This window comes from Capsicum annuum, chromosome 9 (genome assembly GCF_002878395.1).
Source record: "Capsicum annuum cultivar UCD-10X-F1 chromosome 9, UCD10Xv1.1, whole genome shotgun sequence".
In the NCBI taxonomy this organism is placed as follows: domain Eukaryota; kingdom Viridiplantae; phylum Streptophyta; class Magnoliopsida; order Solanales; family Solanaceae; genus Capsicum; species Capsicum annuum.
The window spans coordinates 145,056,649-145,084,205 of record NC_061119.1 but is presented as its reverse complement, the minus strand read 5'-3'; the positions used below and the strand labels follow the sequence as shown (position 1 = coordinate 145,084,205).

At 39.1% G+C, this 27,557-nt stretch overlaps 1 protein-coding gene across 2 annotated transcripts; it reads right to left on the bottom strand.

The window, feature by feature from the left end:
- Positions 1–237: 237 nt before the first annotated feature.
- LOC107853300 (filamin A-interacting protein 1-like) lies at positions 238–27,168 on the bottom strand. 2 transcript variants are annotated; one of them, XM_016698304.2, is made up of 15 exons: positions 27,003–27,168; positions 26,842–26,929; positions 26,704–26,750; positions 26,376–26,465; positions 26,176–26,229; positions 21,456–21,533; positions 21,294–21,362; positions 21,057–21,212; positions 20,853–20,979; positions 9,135–9,172; positions 8,662–8,751; positions 8,472–8,576; positions 7,502–7,681; positions 684–793; positions 238–573 (listed from the first exon to the last, which is right to left on the bottom strand). In XM_016698304.2, the coding sequence occupies exons 1-15, from the start codon at positions 27,036–27,038 to the stop codon at positions 498–500; spliced, it is 1,344 nt and encodes a 447-aa protein (XP_016553790.1). In that variant the 5' UTR covers positions 27,039–27,168; the 3' UTR covers positions 238–497. The 2 variants fall into 2 exon arrangements, with proteins under 2 accessions (XP_016553790.1, XP_047252977.1); XM_047397021.1 differs by lacking the exons at positions 238–573; positions 684–793 and having other exon boundaries at positions 7,596–8,271; positions 27,003–27,166.
- Positions 27,169–27,557: the final 389 nt, after the last annotated feature.

The following is a 27,557-nucleotide window of genomic DNA, read 5'->3' as shown; positions in this document are numbered from 1 at the left end:
GATGAGCAAGCATCGCATTTTGGTGCATGTTCTTTGAGACATGCCCCTTTGGTACACACTGTTGAAAAAAATTGCCGTTTTGGTGCCTGACTCGATTAGAAAATGCTGGGATAGAAAAAAAAAATCCAGAACTCCCTTAATGATACTGAACAAGAAAGACTCCGGCGTGGATGCGTAGAGAAAAGGAGTTCTCTCAAATGGATCTGTAGGTAGGCGAACCGAAAAAGGCAGAAAGGAGACAAGAACTCAGTTTTGAGATTAAATAAACACATGCCCATTTTTAATGTTTTGGTTAGTAATTGATAGATAAATGTATTTAAGGACATTAAAAAGTGTGAAAGGTGGTAAACTACTAGTAGTAGGTTAGCAAAATCTATTTTTTGCCTTCATTGCTCTTTCGCCATTAATTTTTTTTTTTTTTTTTGAATGAAGCTGGAAACTTGCTCTTTCACCATGTAATGTTGCCTCAACTTCACAGGACCACTTAAAATACACCTTCACTGTACTCTCACCGTGCTATCTTGTTTCAACTTCACGAGACTGTTCTTGATGTTCCATAGAACAGGTTTATAGCTGGAAAATATTAAATGATAGTTTAAAGCACAAGGGATATCAGCAATAGTTTATGAAGATGGATTCCAGAATATGTCAAGTTTTAAGAGTAAGAAAGATTAGATGCATACATGCGAGTGAGACCATTGCATGCTTGTAAGGTCTGCTGGAGCCGTGCATTGAGCTGCAAAATTTCAGCAGACAAGGCTTCTGTTTTGCTCTGCTCTTCAGCTAGCTGACCCTAAATGAACCAATTGGAAGACATAAATAGTATTATCTTATACTGCAACAATATACCAATGACAAATTCAATCTAACTGTCTACACCGAGCCGACCAGTTGTTTTGTTGTATTAGAACCTTTTTTTCCCTATATGAGACTTTTGAGTTGATTCCCTCCTATAAGATCATCCAAGTATTGAGAAGATCCACCAAAATCATTTTAGAATTTTTCTTATGTGGTCGTCCAAGTATTGAGAAGATACTATTAAACTCACTTTTGTATTTTTCTTCTCTTACATGATCATCCAGGTATTGAGAAGATACCCACTAAAGTCACTTTTGATTTTTCTTTCCTATAGGGTCATTCAACTATTGTTTTATGCCTTACAAAAACCTCTTTCTCTCACTAGCTTTCATAGTTGACATTTCATGTCATGCTAATTTCTTTTTTTGTTTTAATCTTACCAAGTTGTTATCTTATGCAACTTCGTCTAATAGCGTTTCGTCGTAACTAAACAATTTGGTACAAGATCTTCAGGATCCTAGCATGAAACCCTCCACAAGTACTTATTTTCAAGAGTTCTACCATGAAACTCTTGAGAATATGCAACAAATCAATCTATGTCATGATTCTCCCACTACGACTAAGTACAACTGCTATAGTCAAACAAATCAATCTATGTTATGATTCTCCCACTACGACCAAGTACAACTGCTATAGTCACACTTTCATGTTCTAAAAGTCATAATATTTTCTTCAAAACTCATGATATTGAAATACTAACGACCTCTTCTTGTAGTGTTATTTGCTCATCATCACTCCCACCCTTTGAGGTAGTAGATTTCTTATGTCTATTAACGTTTCTCCCACTACTACTAAACGCAATGGAACGTCAATTTTGACATGTCGGTTAGATGTTCTTGACCATCTGAATTTTCAGCTGATTCATTTGTTATTGTTTTTATCAGTTCCCGTAAAATTAATTTACTTCTAGGAACATGACGTACTAAATGGTCACTAATTTTAGATACACAAAAATGAAGTCAGCCATCTAACTTTAACTATATCACAAAGTTGCTAACCCACACATAACTCCGACCTGATATAAAATGGATCCAAATTTGAAGTATGCAACGAGGTGACTTGCATTTGTGTGTATTGTATGAGATGTATGAGATTTAAGGACTACTGTCAACTAATGATTTATTTTTATAAAAAAAATCATTTGTAATAATTTTTATTCAACATACAATAGATGAATTACTTGATTTGTAGGGATATAAGAGTTTGAGCTCAAAATAAACAAAAACCTTTACTTTTACACTCAAATTAATTCGTAAATAGTAACTACATCGAAAATCATCCTCAGGACAATAAGACTTCATTTCAAAAAGATTCCGAACTTAAATTGACATATACTTCAAACTAAACAGCTAAATTCATATTTTTGTATCAAAAATTAGTCTAGGTTTTATCCTACACGACATAAAATTAAAAAAATAATATGGCATGGCATGCGAATTAGTCTAGGTTTTATCCTACATGACATAAAATTAAAAAAATAATACGGCATGGCATGCGAACTAAGAAATATATTGAAAGAAAAACCTTTTCTCTATTTTGGGCATAAAGTTATAGTTAAATGACATTATAGGGAAAAAAAATTCAAAAATGACTAGTGGATGTTTCCAATACTTGGATGACCATATAAGAGAAGAAAAATTTAAAAGCGACTAAGTGGGATATTCTCAACACTTGGATAACCATATAGGGGAGAAAAATTTAAAAGTCACTTTAGTGAAATCTTCTCAATACTTGGATAACCATATGGGCCCAAAATCGAGGTTTGAAAGTTCTTATTGGACAGTATGATGATGTATAATTCGTCAAATTCCGAGCGGCTCGGGAGTTATCTGGTGATTTTGAAGAATAAGAGTTGATCACGATATTTGTGTCTAGACGACCTCATGATGGAATTCTAGGGTGATTTTAGAGTGATTTGCATGTTTGGCTTGCATCCTGAGGGATTCGGGTGAGTTTGTGGGTGGGGGATCCATAAAACGAGCTGATTGGAGACTTTTTTGTTGGTGACGGGTGCCCACGATCAGCAACAGATGTCACGATCTCGTAGAGGGTTAGCATGGCAAGGGCACCACATTCACGTTAGAGAATGGCGCGTTCACGTAGGAGGCAGGGACGAGCGTGCATTCATGCAAGCAGAAGTGTCATGCCTCTGTCACGGGGTTGGGCGCACATTCACACAGGTTATGGCAGGCGCGGTCGCATATAGAGGCTATAATGATCATGGAAGGGTGTATCCCATTCCCAGGTATTAAAAATCTTATTTGAACCTTTTTGTTTGGAAATCAATTTAGGGGGTTTTAGAGCTCGACTTTGGATGATTTTTCGGCGATTTTCATGATTCAATTTGGGGGCAAGTATCTAACCTCAAATTTGGTATTCCCACTTAATTGCTACGTGATTTGTTGTTGTTGGGGGAGAGGGGGGGGGGGGGGGAGGGAGGTCCATAACATAAGATGATGTAATTCAGGAATTTAGATGCCGATTAGTGCCTAGATTGGAATAAAATTTGAGATGTCAAACCCTTAGATCATGGATAGAATAATTTTGCAATAAATTTCTGATTTTGACCCAACGAGCTTGGGTTTGACTTTTTAACCCAATTCTTTGTCATTATGGGTCTTGTTGGGTTCGTTTGATCATGTAGAACTCATTTTTGAATAGACCGAGAGCGTTCAGAGCCTCTAAGTAAGGGAAAAGTTGTTCGCCAAGCGTGTGAGGTATGCATGTTGAGTATGTCCGCACAGATTATGAGGTATGCACGTTAAGACTGTTTTTGCAGTACATGCAGTCCGTGCGTGCTGTGTATGAACCATGTGGTTGTCCCCCATGGATCAGGGACCGAGCAACCCCAGCCAGACCAGTGTGTACATGGGTTATTGAGAGTAGTGGGTGATTCAGTTGTGGCCATTACTTGGCATTCCATATATATATATATATATATATATATATTGATTCTAATTTGAGCATTATATCATGTAATTTAGGAGAATTTACGCATATCCTCTTTAGTTGTTTTCATGATTTCTATGGTTTTGGGGTAGGTATCTTAGTAGATGAAGAGCTTCGGGGGCAAGTGGTGGAGGTTAAGCAAGTTAACGATAGGTTGATGTTGATTAGGTTGGTCATTGAGGGGTCTTCTTTGATCGTTATTAGTGCCTAGGCTCCGTAAGCAGGTTTGGACGAGGAGGAGAAGAACATTTGGGAGGCTTAGGATGAGGTGGTCAGAGGCATTCCGAGCACGGAGATGCTTTTCGTTGGAGGGGATTTCAATGGGCATATTGGGTCTTTACCGAGGGGTATTATGACGTGCATTCGGTTTCGGGATCAGAATAAAGGAGGAGCTTCTCTTTTGGATTTTGCTAGGACTTTTGGGTTGTGGGTGGTGAATTCAAGCTTCCCAAAGAGGGAGGAACACCTTATTACCTTTCGTAGTTTGGTGGCCACGACTCAGATAGACTTTTTGCTCCGTAGGAAGGGTGATAGAGTGATTTATAGAGACTATAAGGTCATACCTAGCGAGAATCTTTTGACTCAACATAGGTTGTTGGTGCTGGACTTGGCAATCAATAAGGGCCAAAAGAAGGAGTGTGGAGGCTCGGCCCAAGATTAAGTGGGGTATGACTTTGGCTAGTGCTTTGAAAATGGGGGAGAAGTTGAAGATTAGGGAGGCTTGGGAGAGTAGAGGGGATGTGGATAGTATGTGGGAAACGACTGTCAGTTGCATTATGCAGACCACTAGAGAGGTGTTGGGTGTCTCGAGAGGTCGATTTGGCAAGCATCGAGGGGACTGGTGGTGGAACGAGGAAGTTAAAAGGAAGGTGGAGTCTAAGAAGGTGGCTTATGCTAAGTTGGTTGAGAGCAAGGATGATGAGGAGAGGCAAACGAATAAGGAGAAGTACAGGGTAGCTAGAAAAAAGGCTAAGTGGTTACGGCGGCTAAGACAACAACTTTTGAGAGCTTGTATGCGGCTTTAGAGGAGAAAGGTGGGGATAAGAAGTTGAATAGGCTTGCCAAGGCCAGGGAGCAGAAGGCTCATGACCTTAACTAAGTAAAGTGTATCAAGGAAGAGGATGGTACAGTGTTGGTTGAGGATGTCCTCATTAGAAAGAGGTGGCAATCCTATTTTCATAAACTTTTGAACGACGAGGGGGACAGAAGTTTTGTGCTGGGGGACTTGGAGAATTTTGAGAAGTGTTACGATTATGGTTATTGCAGGCGTATCAAGGTTGGGGAAGTCAAAGGGGCTATTCGCAGGAAGCATCGAGGTAGGGCGACGAAACCAGACGAGATTCCACTGGAGAAGGCATACACCATGGTGTTTATTGATCTTAAGAAGACATGACAGTTCCCAAGGAGATTCTGTGGTGGTGCTTGGAGGCTAGAGGGTGCTCGTAGCATACACTAGGTCGATTCGGGACATGTATGATGGTGCGAAGACTCATGTGAAGACGGTAGGTGGAGATTCGAAGAACTTTCCGATTTTGAAAAGGTTGCACCAGGGATCGACTCTTAGCCCTATTTTATTTGCCTTGGTGATGAATATTTTGACGCGACATATTTAAGGGGAAGTGCCTTGGTGTATGTTATTTGTTGATGATGTAGTACTGATTGACGAGACTCGGGAAGGAGTTAATGATAAGTTGGAGATTTGGAGACAGACTCTTGAGTCTAAAGGATTTCGGTTTAGCAGGACCAAGACGGAGTACTTAGAGTGTAAACTTAATGATGTGTCGCAGGAGGCTGATGTGGTAGTGAAGCTTGGACTCTCAGGCCATTCAGAAGGAGAAGAGTTTCAAGAATTTGGGGTCTATGATTCAGGGCAATAGTGAGATTGACGAGGATGTCACGCATCGTATTGGGACAGGGTGGTTGAAATGGAGGCTCGCCTCAGAAGTTTTATGTGATTAGAAAGTGCCCCCAAAGCTTAAAAGTAAGTTCTACAGAGTGACAGTCCGACTGGCTATGTTGTATGGAGCAGAGTGCTGGCTAGTTAAGAACTCCCATATCCAAAAGTTGAAAGTGGCGGAGATGAGGATGTTGCGATGGATGTGTGGCCATACCAGGAAAGATAGGGTGAGGAATAAAATTATTCGGGAGAAAGTGGGAGTGGTTTCGGTGGAGGACAAGATAAGAGAAGTGAGGTTATGTTGGTTCGGACACGTGATGAAGAGGGGCTCTGATGCTCCAGTTCAGAGGTGTGAGACACTATGGATGATTTTAGGTTAGGTAGAGATAGGCCGAAGAAATGTTGAAGGAAGGTAATTAGGCATGATATGGAGCAGTTATAGCTTACGGAGGACATGACCCTTGATAGGTAGGTATGGAGGACGCAGACTAGGGTAAAAGGTTAGGGGGTGGGAGTGCGTCAGTAACAGTAGGGGAGCGTTCTTTATTGGTGGCTGAAGTTTCTTTTTCGTGGTATTGAGTGATGTCTATGATTTCAGATAGATAGTTTTTAGTATTATCTTGTGGCTGTAGTATTATCTTGTGACTAGCGGTGTTAGTTTATTTTGCATACCACACTAGTTTATCTGCATTTATGTTTTGTGTTTGTTATATTGTTATCGGTCCTGAGCCAGGAGTCTATCAAAAACAGCCTCTCTACTGCACCTGAGGTAGTGGCATGGTCCGCGTACACTCTACCCTTCCCAGATCCCACTATGTGGGAATACACTGGGTATGTTGTTGTATCGTTTTGTTGATTAAGTAGGTGTTTGGATGGGCTTTCAAAAGCCATAAACTAGGAATTCTAACTAATGATTTTAACTTATGGCGTTTGGATTATTTTTGCCTTGCTTAAAAATAAATGCTTAAAAGCACTTCTTTTATTTAACCCAAACACTTCAAAAGTGCTTTAAAAGCTATTTTAGCTTAAAAGCACTTAAAATAAGCCAATCCAAGCAAGCTATAATTCTATTTGTTTTGTTGATTCTTTATCTTTTGAAAGCTATTTAGTTGTGTATGTGTAGATCATATCTTTGTTGATTCTTTTAAAGACCAACCCTTGTCACTACATTGTTGGGGTGGGTCAATGATACTTAGTTGAGTACATGTTGATCCCCATACTCATGCTACATATGCAGCGCTCTTTGTGTAGATCTAAATCCATGCCCTTGTGGAGCCCGGACAGTGTCTGATCAGCTGTTGATTTTGGATATTAAGGGTGAGTTATTTGGCTGTTCCGAAACACTAGACTCCTACTATCTTTTATTTCCAGATAGTGTATTTGATCCAAATTATGTATTTACCCCATCTTAGTCATTCTTGTACTCATATCACCAGATTGTGGGGTTGTATTTATGTTTTTCCGCACTTATAACTATTGAGACAGCTTCGTGACGTATAATTGTTTCTTATGCTTTACTTTATGCATGTAACCGGTTAAAATTGGAATTTGATTCGCCTACTGGGTTGCAGTGTAGGTGCCATAATGCCTTGCAGCATAGATGCATGAAAGAAAAAGAGTAGCTCTTTTGTTACAGTTCTAATGCATCTACATATCTGCCATTCAACCTAAATGATTGTGCAGGAATGGGTGACAATTGTCCTATTGCATTTCAAGATGCCAGTAAACCAGATTAAAATTCAAATAGCACATAGTAACAAATTCTATTAACAATGAATTAAGAGTTCGATAAATAACCTTGATGGAGAGGATTTCAGCATATTCTGTGCCTTGAATTTCATTTTTGCTGCCTTTGATAGATCCCGAGACGCCTTGCTGGAACAGGTTGTTGTTTGCAGTTTCTATAGCAGCTTGGTCGTTCCTCAACTTATCTAACACAAAACGAAGCTCCTCATTTTGCTTGAGACAATCTTTGACCTGCATGGGAGTCCTTCAAAAATAATGCCTTTGACCAGAAAGACACGTTTGGGACGTTGGAGCTACATTACCAAGGGTGTAATAAATTACATTATGATTTGATAAAATTATCCCGTACACCAAAGAAAGAAATGTATTCAACCAACTGATTGCATCTAAGATCAGAAGTTAGATATATAGGACCGCTGCTCTATATAAGCTTTTTGCTAAAGCACAGCTTATGCTTCAGGAGTAGGAAATCACGTGTAGCCAAACTGAGTAAACTATTGAATACTTCACGAATTTGCAGTAGCAGAAGCTAGCCAACCCAAAATCTTCCTCAAGATGATGTCTCTTCATTGTTCTGATTTCTTACATAAAGAGGTTAGACATCTTTTTTGTTCTCAGTGGTACTATTAGGGCTTCGTGCTTTGATTTCAATCCAGAGATGTTTATCGTCACATTCACCAAGACTATTTGGTTTTGAGGGTTAACAAATTGCTGGATTTATTGGCTAGTTCTTCCCCGGAAACTCTTTTGCAATTATACACACTTTTTGGTACCAACCTTATGAGAGAACGATGCACATAAACCTTCCTCCAATCTGTCAACTATTTAATACAGTCAAAGATTACACTAAGAAAAAGTATAACAGACTTGTCAATAATTATATACCGAGCATGATTTACTACTATTGAAACAGAACATGAAATAAATTATATATAAGAATATTTCAAGATACCGCAAAGCAATGTGAATAGGTATCATACCATCTTCTCATCCTCATTAAACTTCAAGAACTTGAATTTACCTGATTCTCCCACTGCACTGCCACCCCTAGAGCTTCTTGATGAGCGGACAAAAGATTAGAATTTTCCTCGAATAGCCTCTCTATCTCTGAGGATTGTGAATCAATCTGAAATAAGAACAGAATGGAATGATTTCAAATTTCATATTGCAAAATGAAGAAAGAAAAGGAGAGGGGGGAATGGAGGTTATACCTCCATTAGAAGTTTCTGCCGGCTACTTTCCAATCTTTCAATAGCAACTGCCATATCATGTAATTGCTTTTCAAGCCTCACCTTGTCTTCCTGAAATGGTTGAAATAAGATCTTAAACTCAAAGAACATTGTTCTACCAAAACTTTATAATACATTAACCACAAGAGAGTTGCCAGATTACGACCGAAAACATTTTTAGAAGGGGCCAAAAAGATGAAGTGAATTAGCAAAAAGTTTAGCAGTGATAAAAAGACCATAAGAAACAAAAACAAAATTGAGAACTGTTTTTGCAGAGCAGAAATTGAGTCAAGGGGACAATTACACTGCAAGGGGACTTAGCGGCATGATATAAAGAACAACAATTTTAATAATTTATGCTCATTGGATGATCATTCTCCTTTCCACAGAAAAAATTAGCCAACTCAAATTTAACATGCTGAATTTGTTTTGAATCAACTGCACACTTTGATTACCTCTGAGAATGTCTGGGATGCCTCTCCGGTGACTTCATCTGTAATAAATAGCACAATAATATAAAAAAGATCAACAGATATCACGAGAAAGCCAATTGGTCGTTAAATGATAGAAATTACAAGCAAAAGAGAAGTTCATGTAATGCAAAGGTTTTGTTGTTACTATGTTAAGTGATTTTTGTTTCTTTTTCACTTCCTAAATTTTGTTGTGACGGTAATATTTTCAGATTGTTTGCACTCTCCTTCGCTTTCTTCGAACTGTCCTACATTACTTTCTATTAGTATTGATTGACATGAGTTTATTGGATAATGACCTTCATCAATCAACAGACTCTTCTGACATTGTAGAGTGGACACCTTCAATTTTGAGTTTACAACTACTATTTTACCTTTACCTCCAAAGTCTTTCTTATACTAAAAAAATATAATAGTAGTAAATGTTATGGTTCTTCTGTCTCTCTCTCTCCACTTAACCTTCTCTCCTCCGCCACATGCCGCCAGCGCCACCGACCTATATCCCCTACACCACCAAGTCGCCGACCCATCTCTCTGACACACCGAGTCACTGATACCCCACCTACCGCCATCGACACCGTCCCACATCTGGTAAGTTTCGGGTTTTTCTCTCCTCTTTTCTTGCTGCGGACAGAACCCTAGTTTTTGGTCCACTATCAAAGCCTGAAAGACCCGCTGAACTCAATTTTGTATCTTTTTTCTTCACTAAACTGCCACCAATTCTGTGCATTCTCCTTCAACATAACCAGAGAAGAGATGCTATTTTCCAGCAACCTCTATATCAACAAGGTCCGACCAGTATCAAACCAGAGCATTACTCCTAGCAGCGAGCAATTTTTGGCTACTTCACAAAGCCATGAGCAGGTTCTTAGTTCTTCGACCCGCGCCGCACCACAGGGTCTGTCTTTGCTCTGTATTTAAATTTTCATTTAGCTGAGCTATATTCTGGTAGGCCTTTGTAGTTTTTGTTTTGTCTCTACCTCAGATACTAGTTTTCAAAATTAATTAGTGGTAGGTTGTGTAATCCTAAGCATTGTTGCCCCACTTATTTTTGCTGTAGTTCTTGTTCAGCCACTGTTGATTTTTAGTTCTTGTCCTGGTATTTTTGTTATCTGCGCTAGTGGCTCTGGTTTTTTCCTGGTAACTAAGATTGATTTCATTACCAAAGTAAGCATGGAACAGTTCAGAGAAAGGAGGATGGGTAGACATTGAGAAATTAGAGGGAGAAGAGAATTTTGAGAATCTGTTTCTTGATAATTCCCTCAAGCTAGTGGGATTAAATCGCGTTACAGAAAATGTAAATAACGAAGAAAACTAATAAGAATATTACACAATATTCTAAGTGCATATTGTGGGATTTGAGGATATTCCCACATCTACACTATTTAAATATAGATATATTCTCATATCTAAATTATCTGGTAATGATATCATATTTAACACTCCCCTCAAGCTGGAGCATATAAGTCATATGCTCCTAGCTTGCCACAAATGTAGTCAATTCTGAAGCTTCGGAGTGATTTTGTGAAAATATCCGCTAATTGACAAACTTGTAGAGATATATCCCAACTTAATCTTCTCTCGAATGAGGTGACAATCTATCTCAACGTGCTTCGTTCTTTCATGAAATACGGCATTAGAAGCGATGCGTAGTATAGTTTGGTTATAACAAATCAATTTCATCAGTTCAACTCCCCCCATCTTCAATTCTTGGAGAAGTTGTCTCAACCATATAAGCTCACATTGCCGATGCCATAGCTCGATACTCGGCCTTTGCACTTAATCTAGCCACAACATCTTGCTTTTTACTTTTACAGGATATTAGATTACCTCCCATTGGAACACAATAACCTGACCTGACCTGAAGTGGACTGCCTATCAGATGGAGACCCAACCCAATCTGCATCAGAATGCCAAACAATGTCGACGTGTCCCTTGTCTTCATACCTGGAGAGCTTTTGATATATCGCAGAATGCAAATCCAGTGACTATGTGATGGCAGAAACTGGCTAACTACATTAACAGCTAATGAGATGTCATGACTGGCATGTTATCGTAAGGTAGTTGAGTTTGCCAACAAGTCTTTGATATCTACTAGGATCTTTTAGAGGCCCCTCCTGTCCTGGAATAAGCTTAGTATTTGGATCCATGGGAGTGTCCACATGTTTACAATCCAACATACTAGTCTTACAAAATGTCTAAGGCATATTTTCTTTGCGTAATAGCAATAGCATTACTAGACTATGCCACTTTAATGCCTAGAAAGTATTTCAGCTTGCCCGAATCCTTAGTCTGAAAGTGACTTGAAAGGTGTTGTTTGAGTTGAGAAACACCTTCATGATCATCACCTGTGATAACAATACCATCACCATAAACAATTAAAAAGATATGTTTGCCATGAGATAAATGCATATAAAAAACGGAGTGATCAACTTCTCTTCGAATCATTCCAAACTCATGGAAAACAGCTCGAAAACGACCAAACCATGCTCTAGGAGATTGCTTGAGACTATAAATAGACCGGCGAAGTCTATATACTAGTCCAAACTCCCCCTGAGCAGCAAATCCTGGTGGTTGCTCCATATAACCTCTTCAGCAAGTTCTCCATGAAGGAACGCGTTTTTTTATGTCTAGTTGGAAAAGGGGCCAATGTTTCATTATTGCTATAGATATGAGAAGACGGACTGAAGCTATCTTGGCAACCGGTGAAAAAGTATCTCCATAATCAATGCCATAAATCTGAGTGTATCCCTTAGCAACCAGTCTCGCTTTAAGACAATCAATAGCTCCATCTGAACCTTTTTTAATTGTAAGTACCCAACGACAACCAACCGTGGTTTTGCCATTCGATAAAGGAATAGGCTCCTAAGTACCATTATCATGCAAAGCAGTTATTTCTTCAACCATAGCTTGACGCCAACCTGGATGAACCAATGCTTCTGCCACAGTCTTAGGAACTTTGACAATAGATAAGCTAGTGATAAAGGCATGATATGAAGGTGATAACTGATGATGGATTAAATAAGTCTAGATAGGAGCTTGATTGGCAATAGTTCTAATACTTTTGTTAAGAACAATGGGAAGATCATCTGATGAGTGCTTGACCAGAGCAAGAGACATTGTTGGAGCAGGTAATGAGTCACCAAGAATGTTTTGTGTAGCTGTATCAGAGTTGGAAATACTAACTAGATTAGTAGGCTCGGAAGGAGGCTAGGGTGAAATAGTTGGAATTGGAAGAATGGTTGATATGGTCTTTTGATTTATCGTATTAGGAGAAAAATATGAAGAAGACTCAAAGAAGGCAACATCTATTGAGATCAAGTACTTAGTAGTAGAGGGGTCAAAGCATTTGTAACATTTTTGTAGACGAGAATACCCGAGAAAGATACATTTAAAAGCCTTGTGTTGAAGTTTGTCTATTTCAGGGGTAAGGTTATGAACAAAAGAATTGCAACCAAACACACGTGGAGGATGGGGAAACAAATTATGGTCCAGATAGAGGATTAAGTATGGACTCTTGTACTGCAAAACAGAAGAAGGCATACGATTGATTAAATATCAGGAAGTAATAACCGCATCACCCCAAAAACGTAAAGCATATGATTATGAATAAGCAATGTCATAGCTGTTTCAATTAGATGTCTGTTCTTACGCTCAGCAACTCCATTTTGTTAAGTATGTGTACAAGAAGACAAGTGCAACATGCCATGAGATGACATAAAAGAAGAGAAAGGGGCAGAGAAATATTCATGGAATTATCACTGATTAACTTAATGGCAGTACCAAATTGATTGCGAATTTCAACATAAAATTTTTGAAAGACGGAGAATAACTCAGATCTATTTTTCATTAAGAATAACGACGTGCACCGAGAATAATCATCAATGAAAGTCACAAAATAATGAAAACCTAAGGAAGAACTGACACGACTTGGATCCCATATATCAGAATGAACAATTTCAAACATAGAGTGGCCATATTATTGGCGCACTTTGGGAAAAAGGAACGAGTGTGCTTCCAAAGTTGACACGACTCATATTCTAACAAAGATAGACTAGATAACTTAGGAACCATCTTCTATAGTTTCAAGAGACTCGGATGACCTAGTGTTGATTATGGGACAATTCAAAAGTAGTGGAAGTGAAAGCAGCATAGCATGTGGTTGTGGGGTGGATAGCAAGTACAATCCCTGTGACTCATGTCCTTTTCCAATTATTTGTCCAGTGTTCCGGTCCTGCAGAAGAACAAAATCATCAAGGAAGGTTACATCAATTTCTTGTTTCTAGTTAATTTGCAAATGGAAATAAGAGTATACGGACGTTCAGGTGCAAAAAGAATTCCTTTTAAAGGTATGGAAGGCAGAGGGTGAGTTATACTTATCCCTTTTACTATAGTTTTTGATCCATTAGCCAAAGTCACAGTAGAGAGGATAGAAGGGCTAGTGAGAGAAGAGAGAGCATTTTTGTTACCACAAATATGGTCCGAAGCACCAGAATCAAGAATCCATTGTTCCTGAGATGAAGACTGTGTGACATAAGCAAAGGAGTTACCAGGTTGCATTGTGCAAGCAGCTGATGAATTTAATGTTGCCTTGATGCTTTGTACTGTAGTTAGTCAATGATAGATACAGATTATCCATCCCTAAAATCAGGTGTGGGCAAAATACCATTTCCATTATGAACCACAATTGTTGCGTATCTAGGGTGGTCATTATCGTGTGGAGGCATGACTTATCACCAAAAAGATAAAGAAATCAGCTGTAACAAAAAACTGGCAGGGATGGTTTTTTTCTTGTTTCTGCGATTCTGTTCTGCAGAATCTGTTTTTGCAATTCTGTTTTGCAGATTTTTTTTTATTTCTATGATTCTGTTTTGCAGAATATGTTTTTGCAATTCTATTTTGCAAAATCTGTTTTGAGAAAAAGAAGAAAAATTAGAGAAAAGAGGGCTCTGATACCATGAGAAATTAGAGGGAGAAGAGAAGAAAATTTGAGGATTTGTTTCTTGAATATTCCCTAAAGCTAGTGGGATTAAATGGTGTTACAGAGAACGTAAATAAGGAATACAAGGAAGGAAACTAATACAAATATGACACAATATTATAAGTGCCTAATTGTGGGGATTTGAGGATATTCTCATATCAACACTATTTAAATATAGAGATATTCCAATATCTAAATTATCTAGTAATGATATCATATTTAACACATATTATGCCCCAACATCCGCCTGGCAATATAAACAAAGCAACTAACCAGGACTAAGCCAGCCAACAACTATCAAAAAGAATAACCATATCACCCTGGAGTGGTTGTTGTTCTCCAGCCTAATAGTTAGTCTGGCAATTTTCCTTGCTTTTATGTGGACTTCTTGAATCACCTGCTTTGTCAAACTAGTTGTAGTCTGCTTCTTGTTTTGGAAAATTCTAAAGTTCCTCTCTCTCCACAGGAAGTAAACTGCAGTTACTAGTAGCATTCTATATATCTCATCCGTAGCCCCCTCCTTTTAGCATGCTGCACAGCCCAGGGTAGCTCTTCATCCCATTGCATAGAGACTCTTCTAACATCAACCCATGGCAATAAATTCTGCCATACCTCGATAATGGAAGCAAAAAATATATGAAAGATGCCTTCATACTCCACTTCACATAATGGACATAACTGTGTTGTTTGCACGCCCCATTGTTGTGCACATTTTCTTCTAGCTGACCTTCTGAAACTGCCCCTTTAGTTGCAAGTACAGTTGCTTAGTTGACATTTTAATTATATGTGGAACCCTCAGACAAGTCATAACCAGCAGCCACAATGTTTTCAAGCTTTCAGAATCTTTTGAATGACCCAAGAAGCTTGTTTTGGTATTATCTGTAAATAATTATGTTCTTACCATAATAACTATATATCCACTTCACCCACAATTTGTCTTTTTTGGCACGAATATTCCAAAATGATTTCCCAACACCTGCTTTGTTCCATGTGGCCACGTCAAGCATATTTAACCCACCAGCTGCTTTTGGATAACAAACTCTATCTCAAGCTAATCGAGCCTTCTTTGACAACTTAGTACTTCCTGTCCACAAGAAATTTCTACAAGAAGACTCAACGATTTTGAAAAACTTTTTAGGAACATGAATCGAGAAGAGAATGGACTTTATCAATTGGGATCTGCCTGCATAGGAGAGAAATTTCGAAGTCCATCTCTTTACTATACCTAGAATCTTACCCAAGAGGGCTGTCATTGTACTATGAATACCCTTTGGTGTTCAAGGCTACTCCCAAATATCTGATAAGGTGGACTCCATTGCTGAAACCCAGGCTCTCAACTATCTCATCCTGGACAGTGTCAGAACTACCACTATAATACTCTGAGCTTTTGGATAGGTTGGCAATCAAACATGAGGCTTTGGAGAAACACCGGAATTTCTCAAACAAGAATTTAACAGAAACAATATCCCCTCTACAGAAAAGCAATAAATCATTAACAAACCCAAGTTGTATGAGATGTAGCCTTGAACATTAAGGATGATAATTAAATTATGTTGTTGGTCCAATTGCTTTAGGAGTCTGCTCAAGTATTCCATGGTCATTGCAAACAGAAAAAGGATAGGGGGTCCCCTTGTCTCAACCGCTTTTTCGCCACAAAAGGTTTTGAAGGTTGTCCATTTATCACTATTGATTAAGTCACTGTTTTGACACAAATAATGACCCATTCCACAAAACAGACAAGAAAATTCAAGGTGACTAACCAGTGTAGTGAAAAGCGCTGAAGCGCTCGCTTTAAGCGAGAAACGAAGCAAAGTGGCAGTGGGTCGCTTTTTACACCTGAACCGATGGGGCGAGAAAAAATCTCTCGCTTCAGGTCCAAGAGCGAGAAGCGATGAAGCAAAAAAAGCGCAGAAAAGCTCACTTAAGTGATATTTAAGGGGTTTTCTAGGGTTTTATTGGTTTATTTGATTTATTTTAGTTAAAACCCTTAAGCGACTTACTGTTACCGACGTACTCCCAACAGCTAACCCTCTTGATACCAAACAACCAAGGAAAGGCACCAAAACAGCCCACAAATCGCACAAAAACAGTCCACAAGGTACAAGACACAAAACAGCTATAAGATGACAACTCAAGAACCCAAGATTACAAGGTGTTCAACACCAAAACAGCAGCTACACCAGCAGAAAAAGATGCTAACAATAAGAAAAGATCACAAGAACAATGTAACAAAAACACATGGCTTCACTAGAAACAACTACAAACTAGTACAACGCTTACAAGAACAAAAGATAGGAAGTGTGACATGCAATATTACAAACAATAAGAACCAAGGTATATATTAAATACCAAGACCCTTAACACTCGTAATATCAACACCAACACTCTACGATGACACAAGAAGGCTTCCACCACTCGAGCGCCAAGGTTTCTAACAATGTTTTGCAACACTACTGATTCCACACTAGTATCACCCTAGTTACGGTTGCTCTCACTCTCTCTAGAGGAGTTTCTTTCAATAACATTCAAAAACTAAAGACTAAAACCCTACAAGGTTCTATTTATATTACATTACAAAAATAAGAGACAAAAGACTAAAACACCCTTTAATGACTAGTCTTCAAAATGGCCGCCCATTAAGTGCTCTTTAGGGACGGTTTTGGGCCTCCTTAACACTTGGACTTGTGCACTCTTGTAGTTGGTCTTCAAAATACTCAAAAAGTATCTATGGTCATGATCGTACTCGTATCATCCTCTCCATCTTGAGAGGAATTTGCCCACAAATTCACGACCTCACCTCTTTTAGAGAAGCACTTCACACGGTGCCTCACACGGCCATGCATCTTCCCCATCTTCCTCATCTTGCAATTCAACCTCATCTTGCTCTCCATCTTGAGGCTTGCCATCGACCTTAGTCGATTCACTTACTACTTCTTCCCCAAGATAGTACAATTTTCCCTCCCTTAGGATCACGTTCCTCCGGTTTGGGCACTCACTAGCCTTGTGCCCCCACCCTTGACATTTGAAGCATTGAAATCCCTTGGAATTGGAAGTGGAAATTGGTTTACCTTCATACCTTGGGGGCTGTTTTGGGGCAGCCTTGGTGATCTCGGGTTGGACAGCCATGAATGAGCTCTCTTTGAGCTCCCTTTCAACCTCCAATGTTGCTTGGAAGATGCCATCAATAATGTCGAACTTATGAAGTGTCATGCGAGTGGAAATGTCCTTGTTAAACCCGACTTTGAAGCGCACAATGTCATGACTTGTTCTCCCCGGTGATCTAGTTTCAACATCAATTGTTGAAATTCGTCGTAGTACGCCATGACACTCTTGCTCCCTTGCCTCAAATTGTACAAGGACTGTTCTCCTTTTGTCCCTCACATAATCAGACTAACGTATCTACCGAATTTATTGAAATTACGAGCAAAGTAGATCTCAGAGAGAATGTCCTCCTTCCTCCATCTTTTAACCCTGTTGCCGGTCGTCATAGATGCCTCCCGTAGTGTCTGAACGATCCGCTCCATTGATTTCCTGTTGAAATATCTCCAGGTGATGGCATTTCTGCTCCTTTCTGTCCATTCGTACCATTCCCCTGATGTGCCAGAAGTTCTCGTAACGTTAGAAGACTTGAAACCAACTGCGAAATAGATGGTCTCATCCACGGTAGAAAGAAAAGATGGTATCTCTTGGTTTTCAGACACAATTATATATTGATAATTAATTAATAAACATAGTCCGTACTCTTGGTTAGAAGACTGTAATTAGTTGCAAAAACATACTATATGCCTTAGAAGTGAGATGCATATTTTTATCATCTGATTAACGCTGCTTATATTTTTGCTAAGCATAGCCCATTCCAGCTCCGAATAACGGAGGAAGATTGCAGCTGGTTAAGGTCAGCATAAATATTATCAAAAAATGATGAGTCACTAGAATACTAACAGAATGAATTACAATAGGTTATTTAAACCTAGCACAACTATTTTGATATTGGAATTTAGTTGATTGATTGACACTTGTCCAAAGTGAAATGCATTAATTATTAATAAATTCAAGCTTACATACCTTAATGCTTGTGAAGTCCAGTGTAAACATGCATGTTACGGATGTCTTTTGAAATATTGCTCCCACAATTTTCATCCAATCTATAGGCCATTACTTCGACCCAATAAAAAAAAAGAAAGAAAGAGAAAAGAAAAAAAGAAGAGAAAATAACCACTAACAAATGAGACTAATTGAGGAGTCCATTTTCTCCTATTATGACTGGATTTGTTCACCCTGAGCAGTAGATATTGTTTTGTTTAGTGCTACTTCTCCTTAATTTCTCTTTTTTATTGAGTTTTTGAAGTATTCCATTGATTGCATTAAGAAGATGTTTAATCATGATCTCAGTTTCAGATTACACCAAGAGAATAAAAGCTGTAAGATCCTAAATTTTACACGAGGTAAAGCCATGTAACTGTTTTGAAAAGTTTTTTTGTATCTTTCTTTACAGACACCCCAAAATATATACAGGACCAAAGTTCCTTATGTTATTCTATCCGCCTTTCACTCTCTGGCCACTCCAACTCTGTACAGCAGATTTTATGGATGCAGGCATAGCCTACATTCCCGAGCATGATCCAATATCATAAGCAAACGGGCGGTGCAAGCATATGTTTGTAGGGGATTAGATTCAGTGTGAGCTTTACATAGAAAGTATTAATTGAATAACTTGGATCCTCTCCTGTGCAGGTTGTTCTCAAGCTTCTATAGCTATCCATCAAAAACATCAGCCCTGGAAGATATTTATCTTCCATATTGCTTCCCTGCGCCACATTGTATTAACAATAGCTGGTTTGCTCGGAATGTAGTACCAAGAGCTAAATAGGGATAAACCAAATTAACTCTCCACCTCAGATTATCAGAGATATCAGTCAGCTCATTGATGCCTTATAACCTCATTTTAGTTATGCTATTCAATGCTCCATTCAAATAAGTTACAACTGGGGTTAAATTCTGTTCATTTCTTTGTCGACAATCAGCCAGTTACAGATGCCTCGTGGCTCAATATCACCCTATTAAAATATGAGAAAGTAAGTTTCAATGGTATCTCTCAAGTCTAGAAACCTTTGAAGAAGCTTGGGAGAAGTCTACCAAGATTTACAACTTGTCTTGGACCTTGGAAAACCGAGATTCAAGCACAGAGGCCTTGACGGCACTGTTGAAGGCTTGAAGCTGCAGGATCTGTGCAAAGAAGAGTCATCAGTCATCACTATCATGGAATATAACTCACAATCTGGGGAAAGTGCCAAAGCAGCAAATGGCGCAATCACGGACAAGCCATCACGCATGGAGGAAGCCCACTTCCCAGTAGTGACAGTAGATCCATGACTATGAATGTGAAGCCTCCAGCCCAGTCAAAGATTGTGATCACGGACCACTTTTCACAATCACAGAGAGCACCTAATCATCCTAGTTCCAGCTTTGTTAATTATAGCCTATTATCTTTTGGGCTACTTAGGGCTTTCTAGACTTTATTATGTATTAACCTGGTATACAACAACAACAACAACGTACACAGTGAAATCCCACAAGTGAGGTCTGGGGACGGTGGAGTGACGCAGCCTTACCCACAACTTATAAGGGTAGAGAGGTTGTTCCCTGTAGACCCTCGGCTCAAGTGAAGCATATCAAACAATTTAAACCTGGTGTAAATAAGTAAATATCTATTTTCCTAGAATGGTTAGTTTAAACCTTACCTTTGATGAATGCTGACTTTTGTGAGATTTGGAGAGTTTATAATTGTTGCTTGAAGACTTGCAAGAGTGTTTTCAAGGGTATTACATTCACTTTGAAGCATCTTATAGTGTACGTGCAGCTTAATTGCTTGTTTAAGGTATTTAATCTCTATGAAATGTTCTAGATTCTCCAAATCCGAGCAAACTGAAAATGGAGTACATGCTTTTTTAATGACCGAGAAATTCGTTTGGAACCAACCTTTTTGGCCAACTGCAGTCTTTGAAACTCAAAAAGATGGGCCCCTACTCTACCCTTCCGACATTAAAATACTGGACTGCTTCAACCTAGGACACAATTCCCTCAACCTTTGCCAATTGAGCTCCGGGGGTGAGTTCATGTTTCATTGTTACACTGAGCTCAATCCTAACCTCTCTAACAGAATGGAAAAAAATTTCTAACCATCAATGTATCAATAACCCAGCAATCTTATCAAACACCCTTTGGTCTTAGTTTTCACCATTCAGCATAGCCACAGGTCACGAGTGGTATGTAGCTTCAAATCCTACCACATTCAATCACCCATATTTAATCCTTTCCGCCTCCATTTGGATGAGAACTAAACGATGAAATAAACACTACTGTTATCTTTCACCTTTACACAAACCGTTACTCTTCATGTTGCACATTCATCTCTCAATTCCCCCTCTAGTTGGAAGCTCTGATCTTAGATTTTCGGATCACCAGCTTTGCATTTATTCAAGATATTCAACAGTGATTTTGTCAATCTTCCACAATTATTTATATTCTGCACCTTCGACATTGTGAAAAATCTTGTATCATCAAATGGCTATCCTTCCGTCTTTACTCACTCCCTTACTCAATAACATTTATGATCTTATTTCCAATGTTTGACTACCCTTCATTCTCTATCCTGGACACTTACATTTATACTAATTCCTAAGAGCTAAGTACTTCAATCTAACACATTGAATGATAAATACCTGAGACCTTTTTGGACATGACAGCAAGCTTCTCTTCCAAATCCTGCTTCTGAGAACTTAGTGCAGCTACATGCGCTTTCTCCTCCGTTAACTGTTGTTTTTCTTGTTGCCTCAACAGGGTCACTTGCTGTAATTATAAAAATGGTATAGTAATTAAATAAAGCTTAAATAGGTAATCATGACAACACAAACACACAATGTAACCTCTAATTGAGACTTCAGATTTGCTAGCTCCTTCTCCATAGCATGCATATGATCTGGCGGAAAATTCATTGAAGTTAGACCACTAACAGGACTGGTCATTGCTTGCTGCTGTAATGAGTTAAGTTCCGCTCTTAGAGCTGCCGCATCCTCTTCAGCCTAATCCCAAAAGGATTCACCATGTATTAAGGTATACTATTCCACTACAACTCATTTAAGTGAAAGAAAATATTTGCCTACCCGATACTGTTCCTCTTCTACTTCCTTCAAACGTTTCTTAATTGTACGAAGCAGAGCTGAAAGATCCTCCTATATTTGAATAACAGGGTTCATATGAAAAAGCAAGATAAAGAAAATATAAGGTTAAAAAAACTATAGACTGGTAGTAGAAATGATATGTACTCGTGCAACAACTGCTGCATCCTTTTCCATGGCAACATCCTTGAGTGCTTTTCGTAATGATGGTATGGTGTTTTGCTCCTGCACTTCCAAAGAAAAGAAAGTGAAGTCACCTATCTACTGAAAAGAGGTCTCAACATCTTTACTTAAATTCCTTTTCTTCCTTCTTTCAGCAAAGTGAAGACGAATTTTAGAATGGTCTACCATCTAAGGAAAAGGATCCAAGTGCGCAGAATAACGTATTCTATAGCAAAAGAGCAATTGTTGTACTAAAGTAAATTTGCAGCATTATGACTTCATCCACGAATGGACACAATAGTGCTAGAATATGAGCAAATAAAGACCATATTAACAAGGTAATGATATTTGTTTCATATTTCAATGTCTTTAACTATTACTCCCTCCATCCCATAAATGTGAAGGAGTTTAAGAATGAAAGAAACACTTTTGAAACTTGTGGTCAAAAACAAGCCATAGATAAATGTGTGGCTGTAAATCATCTCATTATGGGTAGATGAGAATTTTAATGTTAAATTGTTGCTATATATAGAAAGGTTGTCATTCTTTTTAGCAATGACTAAAAAGGAAAGGGCGTCTCATAAATTGGGAAAAAGGGAGTAGGAACAACGTCCACGACCTAAATCATACTTTATCAAAGTTCTTGTATATACAGTTTTTCTTTTTGAAAATGAACTTTATGAAAGTCCTTATATTCACTCCCAATACTTGCTGATTTTTAAAGGTAACAATCATTAAAGGGGCATTATCGAGCTGTTACTCTAGCGCAACAAAGATGTGGTAATTAATGGGTAGTGTTTGAGCTTTATAAGGGGTTGCTTGATTGGCAACTTGAAGGTTAACTACCTTGCGGCAAGAACTAAGTCTGGCATCACTAGATGCTGAAAATGAGGATGCTTTGCTATGTACTGGACAAAGCAATGGTATTTTCTCCATACAATCCTACTACAAATTTTTGGAAGCAGCAGAAAAATTTTACTTCATGTCCTTGGAAGATCATTTGGGGGCCAAAATTCATATATGAAGTGGTATGTTTCAGCTTCATATTGGCTCATGATGGATGCTCGACACAAACAAGTTTACAAAAAAGAGATCTACAGCCATGCGTGTAAAATTAAGTCTTGGGCCTAACGCACAGCCCAAAAACTGGCTCAAAGGGAGGAGGGTTGTCCAAGCCTTATAAAGAAACCACCCATCTCATTAACTACCAATGCGGGGACTTTTTCATTCTTTAACACCCCCACCTCACACCCAGGAATGGACATCTGGTGCATGGGCAATTTTTAATTTCGGGGACCCAACATCGGGTGAGATGAGTCCTGCTCTGATACCAACCATCAGTCCAATCCCCAACCAGCGTGGGACTCTTACCCACTCTAACAATGCAACAGATGCTTCCTCCGTAGGAAGGAATTGAGGATAGCAGGTAGTCTTGCATTGTGAAGTCGTCGGTCACCTTCGGCATCTCTATCAGTATCTTTGGGATCAAATGTCATTCCAACAACCATTGTGAGGTTGCTGGAACTTTTTTATAATGACCGAGAATTGCGTTTGAAGCCAACCGAAGCTTTAGAAACTCGGGGATGATGAGTCTACCTGTCTACCCTTCTCACTAAAATAGTTAAGACTTAGTTCGCTTGGCACATAGCTAGAATCTTAGAGATAGAAGTTTAATGAATAAAACATTTACCTAATAAAAGAAAGGACATTATCGATTTCTATCCCATAAATTCTTTAATAACATTCAGAGAATTGATGACTTTCAAATAACTAATCGTATTACTTTTTTCAGAAAGAACTCATTCTATGTGGACCATTTACATGATTGGTCTCCATCCTAGAATTATAACTAAATTACAGCATCCATAAAGCTTGTGAAGATTCTTAGGAGGTGGAGGATTAGTATAGCTTGCGTCCAGGAGACGAAATGGATAGGTTCTAAGGCTAGGGATGTGGACGGGTATAACTTGTGGTACTCTGGTACCATGAGGCATAGGAATGGGGTTGGTATCTTAGTAGATAAAGAGCTTAGGGGGCGGGCGGTGGAGGTTAAGCGGGTTGACAATAGGTTGATGTCGATTAAATTGGTTGTTGGAGGGTCTACGTTGAACGTAATTAGTGTCTATGCTCCGCAAGCGGGCTTGGACGAGTAAGAAAAGAAGAGCTTTCGGGAGGCTTTGGATAAGCTGGTGTGAGGCGTACCGAGCACTGAGAAGCTTTTCATAGGAGGGGATTTCAATGGGCATATTAGGTCTCGAGAGGCTATGATAATGTGCATGGTGGTTTCGGTTTCGGGGAATGGAATGAAGGAGGAGCTTCATTTTTGGATTTTACTAGGGGTTTTGGGTAGTGGATAGCGAATTCGAGCTTCCATAAGAATGAGGAGCACCTTATTACCTTTCGTAGTTCGGTGGTCAAAACTCAGATGGACTTTTTGCTCCTTAGGAAGAGTGATAGGAGCTATGTAAAGACTGTAAAGTCATACCTAGCGAAAATCTTTCGACCCAACATAAACTCCTAGTGATGGACTTGGTAATCAAAAAGGGCAGAAAGAAAAGGGGTGTAGAGGATCGCCTTAGGATTAAGTGGGGTAGCTTGAATTTAACCAATGGTTTGGAGATTTTGGGAAGAAGTTGGCGACAATGAGGGCTTAAGAGAGTGGAGGGGATATGGATAGTATGTGGGAGGCGACTGCCAATTGCATCAAGGAGACAGCTAGAGAGGTGTTAGGGGTCTCGAGAGGCCGATCTAGCAAGCACCGAGGGAACTGGTGATGGAACAAAGAAGTTAAAAAGAAGGTGGAGACTAAGAAGGTGGCCTATGCAGAGTAGGTGGAGAGCGAGGATGATGAGGAGAAGCGGAGGAATTGGGAAGAGTACAAGTTATCTAGGAAAGAGGCTAAGTTAGCGGTTACGACAATTAAGACAGCAGCTTTCGAGAGCTTGTATGCGGCTATAGACGAGAAAGGCGAAGAGAAGTTGTATAGGCTGACCAAGGCTAAGAGCGGCGAGCCCGTAACCTTGACCAGGTGAAGTGCATCAAGGGGGAGGATGGAAAAGTGTTGGTGGAGGATGCCCAAATCAGGAGGCATACTATGAAGGTTTGGGAAAGGACGGTAGAGTTGAGGCTAAGGAGAATCGAGACTATTTCTGAGAATCAGTTCGGTTTCATGCTAGGTCGTTCGACTACTGAGGCCATTCACCTCATGAGGAGATTAGTGGAGCAGTTTAGGGAGAGGAAAGACTTGCACATGGTGTTCCTTGATCTTGAAAAGGCGTATGACAAAGTCCCCAATGAGATTTTATGGAGATGTTTGGAGGCTAGAGGGGTGCTCGTGGCGTACACTATGTCGATTCAAGACATGTACGATAGCGTGAAGACTCGTGTAAGGATAGAGGAGATTCGGAATACTTTCCTGTTGTGACAGGGTTGCACCAGGGATCGACTCTTAGCCCATTTTTATTTGCCTGGTGATGGAAGTTTTGATGTGGCGTATTCAAGAGGAGGTGCTTTGGTGCATGTTATTTATTGATGATGCTGTATTGATTGACGAGACTCGGGGAGGAATTAATGATAAGTTGGACATTCGGAGACAAACCCTTGAGTCTAAATGATTTAGGTTGAGCAGGACAAAGACGGAGTACCTGGAATGTAAGTTTAGTGATTTGTCGCTTGAAGCTGATGTGGTAGTAAAGCTAGATTCTCCGGCCATTCAGAAGATGGAGAGTTTCAAGTATCTTGGGACTATGATTCAGGGGAATGGTGAGATGAACGAGAATGTCATGTACCGTATTGGTGCAGAGTGGTTAAAATGGAGGCTCGTTTCGAGAGTCTTACGGGATAAAAAGGTGCCTTCTAAGCTTAAAGGTAAGTTCTACAGAGTGACAGTCCAACAAGCTATGTTGTATGGAACGGAGTGTTGGCCAGTTAAGAACTCCCACATCCAAAAGTTGAAGGTGGCGGAGATGAGAATGTTGCGATGGATGTATGGACTTACCAGGAAGGGTAGGGTTAAAAATGGGACTATTCGAGAGAAGGTGGGAATGGCTTCGGTGGAGGATAAGATGCGGGAAGTAAGATTGTGATGGTTCGGACATGTGATGAGGAGGGGCACAGATGCTCCGATATAAAAGTGTGAGAGGTTGGCTATGGAGGTTTTCAGGCGGGGTAGAGTTAGACCAAAGAAATATTGGAGGAAGGTGATTAGACATGACATGGAACAGTTACAGCTTATAGAGGACATGACCCTTGATATGAAGGTGTGGATGCCGCGGATTAGGGTAGAGGGCTAAGAGGTAGAAGTACGTTCGCAATAGTAGGGAAGAGTGTTTTGTTTGTATCTGTGCCTGTAGTTACTTGTAGTCTCTTGTTCGTGGTGTTTTGGTGATGCCTATGATTTCGAGTAGCTAGTTTATAGTATTACCTTGTGAGTGTCTTGTTTCTTTTATTATCTAGCGGTGTGATATCCCTTTTTTGATTGTTTGCTTTTATATTTTTGTTCGTTATACTATTATCTGTCCTGAGCCGGGGGTCTATCGGAAACCGCCTCTCTACTTCATGTAAGGTAGTGGCAGGGACCGTGTACACTTTAACCCTCCCCCAACAAACCTCACTTTGTGAGAATACACTGAGTATGTTGTTGTTGTTCAACATCCTTTTCCTCTGACAAAAATGTGTAAATATAACAATTGGAAGCTGCATTTACCAGATCATTAAGCTGCTTTTGCACCATGTTGTTCTCAACTTCCTTTGCCTGAAGCTGAACAAGAAAATTATAAGAAAATCATGATCAGGAGAGATTTCATCAGTACATTGACAAATTACTTACAAAAGAAGCATGTAACGCATTCCAGCTCAAGAATGAGAGTTGATAAAGCCGGTAATTTGGAAGCAAAGAACTAATACCTTTGAGGCCAGTGCTCTATTTTCTTCGTCTAGTTCGGCGTTATTTTTTTGCACAACTTTCAATTGAGAAACTAAGCCAGTGATATCATTCTGCAGATAGATGTGTAGATATTTAACTTAACGGCCAGAGTACACAATAAAACTAAATTTTGAAAAAAAAATACCATAGATAGGCTTCAACAAAGAAAGGAAGAACTTTTTGTCTGTATGAATATGAACCTACCTAGAGATACATAGAGGATTAAATTTTGATTCCGGTGCAGTTTGTTAATTAAGCGTTCACAATAAGGGGGAAAATAAATACTGAAACAGAAATGCAAATTGAGACCTCTGATAGGCGAGTTGCACTCTCAGACTTCTTAATCCCAAAAACCTCTGACCAAAAATATAGAAAATAGAAAATATTAAGATCAGAGGAAGAGAGAAAAAGATTAAGAAAATTCTTAGTAGAGGAGAGGAGACATACCATTAGTGTTTGAAGATTTGGTAAGATCTGGTCCAGAAGACGTTTTGCTTAGTCTTTCAGCTGCTCTCTTTTGACGAATTTCTTCCAACTGCATACAAACACACAATGAAGAAAAAGTTTGGAAATGAGAAACAAAGATTGCGGGCAAATAAAAATGATACCGTTCGACGACCAAGGGTTGCGTGACGAGACTCCATGCCGGGGAAATCAAATCCGACGCTGAGAGAAAGGACCGATCCCCGCTGCTTTGCCTATCCAAAAATCTCTCTTCAGGTTTTCAATTTCCATTGATCATCCTTTTTGCTTGTGCTCCCTCCTTTCATTTGGATTTTATTTATTACTTAGTTAATTAATAATTATAAATCATATTAAAATTTTAAATTAAATTATTACTTTCTTTATTTCAATTTATTTGTCTCAGTTTAACTGATATAAAATTTTAAAAATTATAAAAGATTTTTTATATTTATGGTATTAAACTAAAGGTATATATATATATATCATGTATCAAAATGTCATTTGGAATTGTTTGATATAATGTATTAGGAAAAATAATGCATGAATTTGCTTTATATATTACTAATACTTTTGTTTGATATTGGAAGGCATCCAAAGGGTGGGGCCCTAAATCCTGACAAATGGTCAATTTCTACTGATTTTCGCAACGGTTTACGCTGGGTTTTTAAAATGATTGACAATCATTTGGGAAGTGTTCT

What these genes read in the sequence shown, in the direction of transcription:
- LOC107853300 (XM_016698304.2), bottom strand. Translation starts at nt 27,038, where the DNA reads ATGGAGTCTCGTCACGCAACCCTTGGTCGTCGAACG. An exon ending in CAACCCTTGGTCGTCGAACG is followed by an intron (nt 26,930 to 27,002) that starts GTATCATTTTTA and finishes GTTTGTATGCAG; the next exon opens with TTGGAAGAAATTCGTCAAAA. An exon ending in CTGAAATCCTCTCCATCAAG is followed by an intron (nt 794 to 7,501) that starts GTTATTTATCGA and finishes TGGTTCATTTAG; the next exon opens with GGTCAGCTAGCTGAAGAGCA.